Source organism: Puntigrus tetrazona, chromosome 12 (genome assembly GCF_018831695.1).
Source record: "Puntigrus tetrazona isolate hp1 chromosome 12, ASM1883169v1, whole genome shotgun sequence".
Taxonomy (NCBI): Eukaryota; Metazoa; Chordata; class Actinopteri; order Cypriniformes; family Cyprinidae; genus Puntigrus; species Puntigrus tetrazona.
Window position 1 is genome coordinate 2,281,190 of NC_056710.1, and position 6,000 is coordinate 2,287,189.

General features: G+C 37.5%; 1 protein-coding gene across 6 annotated transcripts in view; it reads right to left on the reverse strand.

The window, feature by feature from the left end:
• jmjd1cb (jumonji domain containing 1Cb) overlaps positions 1-3,863 on the reverse strand; it is a 108,657-nt gene extending 104,794 nt beyond the window's left edge. For 4 of the 6 annotated variants that reach the window (XM_043253954.1, XM_043253952.1, XM_043253953.1 and 1 more), the window contains exon 1: positions 3,544-3,863. In XM_043253954.1, coding sequence (XP_043109889.1) covers positions 3,544-3,678 — 135 coding nt within the window. In that variant the 5' untranslated portion in view covers positions 3,679-3,863. The remainder of the gene's footprint in view (positions 1-3,543) is intronic. The other 2 variants (XM_043253959.1, XM_043253958.1) reach the window with 1 other exon arrangement.
• Between the last annotated feature and the right edge of the window lie 2,137 nt (positions 3,864-6,000).

The window sequence follows — 6,000 nt, forward strand, 5'->3', positions numbered from 1 at the left end:
ATGTCTTAAAGCACCGTATTTGCAATAAGAATTCTTAACTGATTTATATCACAATTCAACTGTTTTTAACAAATGTTATGACACAACTGATCCTCATTAACACTGCCAACTTGCATAGCTGTAGACTATTCTATTCCATTTTCTGCAGAAATAGTGCAATAGTGTTGGTTGATGACCACTTCATGCACTCGATGGTCACATCTTTTCTCTTTTGCAGGGGAAGGGCTGTCAGACTCTGATGCTAAATGACAAAATAACCTTATGAAATACATAAACTAGCTGGTAGAGTACACAGTGCATTGAATAAATGCATAGTGCATCATTTGGGGCACAACTATTCCCATTACTGTCGCATCAGATGACAAGTAGCCTACACGCTGCAGTTAATAAAATCTGTCTGTTTCTGCATTTGAAGAGTTAAGCGCAAACCTGCATGGTGATTCACACCACTGGGCCGTTGTTGCTATGGGATACAGTCCAATCACAGGACTGAGATGTCACTTCATCTGTATGTTAAAAAAACAACAACTGCAGGACTAAATTGTATGAAGTGACAACCTTAATGATCAAGGAAGTCATCACGAGACGGTACGCTTTATTTAAAAATAGTCCAATTGAAACAACAGAAAATATTCAGGCAGATATCCAAAAAAAGCAGTTAGCCTACATAATTCGTAGTATTGCTCCAACAATGAAATGGTGTTGAGTAAACATCATCACGGAATTGTTCTCCAACAGAGGAGCTCGGTAACATTTGAATGGAGGGTAATTTTTTCCAGAGAGGTCTGGCTGGTACAGGACGGGGTCAGTCCAGGTTAAACAGGCAGATTCTGAGAAGAGCACACGCGTCACATTCTGCAGGCTAAAAGCAGCGTGATATTATTTGATCTTCATTAGAAAACTATTTTAGAATAAACCCCATTAAGGTATGGAATCGACTTTGCCTTAATAATTAGACTAAAGTAGTCTATATGCTATTTTACCAAACTAATGCCCTAATTAATCAGTTATTATTTCAGCACCTTTTTTCCATTTTTATGACTGGATTTTGTTCGTGTTTTCCGAATTGCGGCGACAACAAATAGCTCTCCAGAATACGAACAAGCAGTAGTACTATTTCGTTTAACTGTATTTATTTAGCCATAGACTGTCCACTGCAAGGTTTGGTCTTTAAAATCCAGCGTTCAATGGAAGGTTGTTGCTTTTCACAAGACAAGAAATGCACAACGGAGAGGGCATATATCTAACCCAATAATAGAGTACAAAAGTTCAATGTTTTTCCACCTCATTGCATTCACTTATGCGGCGTCCTTCAACACTCCTGGCAAACTACTGTCGCAATCCGCCCCCGAAAGGGAGCACGCTAGAATGCTCTGCATTCAGGTTAATGCTCCCATCCACCTTTAATGTTTAAACTCGAGGCCTGTCAGCCATAAACCTCTCCCGCCGATAAGTGTCATATCTCTCGTTATGAACCACTATTTTACAGCTGCGAAAGATTACAAGACAGGGTTCTTTATATTATGTAAGTCTAATCCACCGACAATTAAGATAGGAAATGTGTCATTGCCTGGGATCAGAACTGTTGTCATTCCCGGAGTAAAGGTGCGCAAAAGGAGATTGCTCAATAAATCTTTTTAGAGAAGATATGAAAACGGAGGCTCACTGTCAAAGGAAAACAGTGTTGGGTTATAGTGTCAGTCAGACCGAACAAAGAGCAATCTCTCTGTAGGTTAACTCTGGTTCAGGGGAACGGCTGAACATAGCGGCCTTTATGCTGTGCTGCAGTGGGGGAGGGCGACGAACGACCACCGGTCTCATGTTACGAGCTGTTTTCTTAAGCCACAAATCACATGGCCACTTCCAGCTCTTTACAGCCAGTTGTTGCCAATGTGATTGAGCGCTGTAAATGAAAGCTGCGTTGGTATTTTTTGCAATCAAACATTTTGTCCATCATTATCATCATCATCATCATCAACGGCCCTGGTATCTCAGCAAATGATACTGCAACGAAGTCATGGGAAAAAAGGCTGAAGAATTTCACAACTAAACGATACGTGATTTTAAGCAAATGAAATGCTCGTTTACTGTATATTAAATATATAGTGCGCATACAAGGTTGTAGAAAAGCCTGATATTTCATGCAAACACTAAAATGTTTTTTTTAAATATTCTACTTGGGCTATAAATTAAGCTAAACAATATAAATGTTTGTTTGTTTTTTTTTTAGATGACACTCCCATGTTACCACGTTCTATTTTTATTTTCATGCAACACACGGGAGCCCAACCAGACTACAAGATGAACTATTAATTTAAAAAAAGAAAAGAAACAAAAGCATTTACGGCTTGAACTTTCAGCTGCAGGGCAGTTATTGAGTGTGGAAAGTTCTGTGTGCTGATTAGCAGCAGTACAGTTGGTAACCTTAGGACACAGCCCTGAAAACAAACGGCTAGCATACTGTACACACTTACTCTATACACACAATGACAGGAGCCGCTCCATTCATCTCTACCGCATGAGAGCCGTCTTTCTGATCAAAGAACGAGCTAGATTTTGCTTCAAATGGATAAGACAATAACGTAAAGGTCTACACGTTAAATATTTTTTTACCTCATACCCTCAATTAAAATATAGAAATCGCTTACGTTTTAAACTTTCGTTGTTATAAATTGCATTACACATTATTTAATAAATTAGGAGGCATTTGAGTCTCGTGAAAATACTACATTTGAAACTGCTTATTTAATAAAATTGCTAAAATATAAATGAACAAGGGGCACATGATAAACTGTACTAATTGTAATTGATAAAAACAGAAACTGAAAACCTTTTAATTAAAATGTCGTTCAAATGACAACCTTATAAATAAACACTACAGCGGTTTTTTTTTTTATGAGGGGGTTGGGTAGATGTTATTACCTTTTTAACGCTGACAAAATAAAAATTATCTATAGACATCACGGAGGGCCTGGGAAGTTATTTACTATGCATTCATGAATGAAAATAGGTCAGAATTGTTTTATGGCCCTGACCATTTACACAGATGTGTTGCATTTGGTCCATCTGCTTGCAAAATACTAGATTGCAAAACGTACTATCACGACTACGCTGAGGTCTAATGAAAACAACGCCGTAAACAAGCTTTTGTCTGACAGGGAAAATTACTATAAATCAGGACTTTAGATATTTTAGATAAATCAATTTTATGGGGGGAAATATTTAAACATTATCTCGTTACTTGTCACTTGTCACCGTTTAACAAAACATGTCACATACAAAGAACAGCTTTTTATTCGGAGGCAAAAAGGGACAAAAGTCACAAACTGCCGTTTAAATAGATCAATCCACTAATGTTAACTGAGGTCCAAATTGAGCTCTACAACACGATTGCCTGACTGACTTCCAAGCCTGTTTCCATGTACCAAGCGATAAAACCTAGAATAAGCTTGCGTTTAACAGGGTATTTCAAAACGCCATATCCTCACTGAAATCTCCCGCTCGTGAATTGTATTTTTCGCAGCATGTTTGCCGCTGTCTTACCGTCAGTTCGGGATTGTCGTGGTCGCGGTGAGTGACGGCTCGGATGACTCCGGTTCGCCATGACCAGCTCGCGATGTGCGCGGGCTCCAGCGGCTCCTCTCCGCTCACGCACAGGAACCGCTTCCCGACCACCATGGCGAAAAACCCTCGAAAACGTCAACGCTCGCACCCTACCGACCGCACATTTACGCCGTCAAACTGCGTTCTGAACAAAAAGAAAGAAGGAACCGTGATTTTTTTTTGCCTTTTTGCGTGTCGACCGCAACCCGGGGGATTTAAATTTCTCTCAGCCTCCACCCGCGAATGGTCGCTCTCGCGCTCCGTGAAACTGAACACTGGACCGGATCACTGCGAACGTAAAACTAGTATCCCTCCGCCACACAACTCACAAGTCCACGCAAAACCGCAGCAGGGAGATTTCTACATCCGCCAGACTGATTCATTCTCAATGGGAAACTAGCTGCTTTCACACTACACGCCAGCGTGAGGAAAATAGTGCTTAGTTGTTGTTGTTGTTGTATTTGGTTCATTAACAGGCAATGCAGGAATGAAGAACATAAAAACAAGCATCGTAAATAATAAAATCAATAAATTTGGCTTTCTAAAACAGTATTATTGTTTCTAATAGTATTACTAAAATATCTGACTATCTTCCTATCTATCTATATATTTTTGTTTTTTAGATATTTATAAGACAAAATTATAAATGATGTGCTTAATAATTAAAATATGACTGATGAATTAATAATTATAGCATGTTATCTTTTCCCATTTCATCATACAACCATATAGATGAAAATCTTTTTTACCTTTTCTGTATATAGCTACTCCAATAGCTGACCTGTGGGCTGTTCGCTGATAGGAACACTGATATATGGGAAGCATATACACTGGATACAATCAGTCTGTGTCACCTTTAGGTCAGAGCAGAAGATGGAGACCGATATCTCATGGCTGATAGAATCACAAATCATAGAGTGCTACTGGGATATTTGGTCCTGCAGACACTGTGCCTGAAATGAACATCTGAACATATTCTAGAACATCGATGATTAGAAACACCAGTGGAGAGAACGCCACAAAATGTACACAAAAGTACTACATTTTAGATTTTCTTCACATGCGGCGTGTATGTAATATGTAATTACAATATATACAGCGACTACACAGTTGAGTTTATTGTATAATAGGTCTCCGCTGTAAGAGAGACATTATTATGTGAAAATTAAACATACTGTATTACAGATGAAAGAAAGGATAGGGTTGAAAGAAATAATTACCTTCTGCTAAGTGCCATTTTATTACCTCAATATGTACACAAAGAGAAAATTAGATGCTTAACACCTAAGATGTTTAATTACATGAAGCTGCAAGACACAGAATAGCTCTCTTATAGGAATATTCATGAATTTCAACAAGATTGTCAAGAGGCTCCACAATTCACAGATGTCATCTGTTGCCGGTTGTCTTCCGCCACCCAAGATGGCTATGCATGATGTACTATTTCGATCAGTTAGAAAGCATTACCACCATCTTACTCTGACAGAGAGAGATTGCTATCACATATTCACAAAAGATATGCTGATGTAATAATAGCAAATGTATTGCTTAATATGAAAAAGGGAACTACAAATAAAGGAAATTATTACAGTTTCTTACAACTGTGATTCAGGAATTATTTGCGTTTTCCCTGCACTGTAGTCTAATAATAAATAACATTTTGGATACACTTTCCATTTTATATTTAGCAGCTGTGTATTGTAACATAGATCATTTTTCAGATCCCTTTTTAGGAATTAAACTGTAGGTGATTCAAATTAAGATTTTTAAAGATAGATAGATAGATAGATAGATAGATAGATAGATAGATAGATAGATAGATAGATAGATAGATAGATAGATAGATAGATATTTTATTCATGATATTATTCAAATGAGTTAATACTGAAATTTATTATTCATAATTATGGTTTGTTTTTATGTTCTTCGTCATTGCGCTGTTAATAAACCTCAATACTTTCTAACATTGCCTGTATAGTTATAAGCCTATTTCTATATGATAAAAATAAATATTAGTGGCCTAAAAATAACATTTTAGAAAATAAGTCTTGAATTTACGTGCTTAAAAGCTAAGCCGTTTAAAAAAAAATGGCAAACGACTACAACATTCCCTCAGTCTGTTTCTGTATTTTTTGCACAGCGCCAACAATATAATCGATTATGAGTTTTTATTTTCAACCTTTTTATGTCTGATTGGACTGTACCTCTTCAAGGTGACTCTCAGCGAATCAGCATCAAATGCGTTGAGAGTGTACCGTTTGCGTCTTCGAGGCGACGTCACTTAACAAACATTATATCCAGCGAATCAATGTTCGATTTTCATGTAAACAAATCATTTTAGCCAATCACGTAACAGGAAAAGCGGTCCCTCAAATCAAATTATTTCTGACGTCAAAG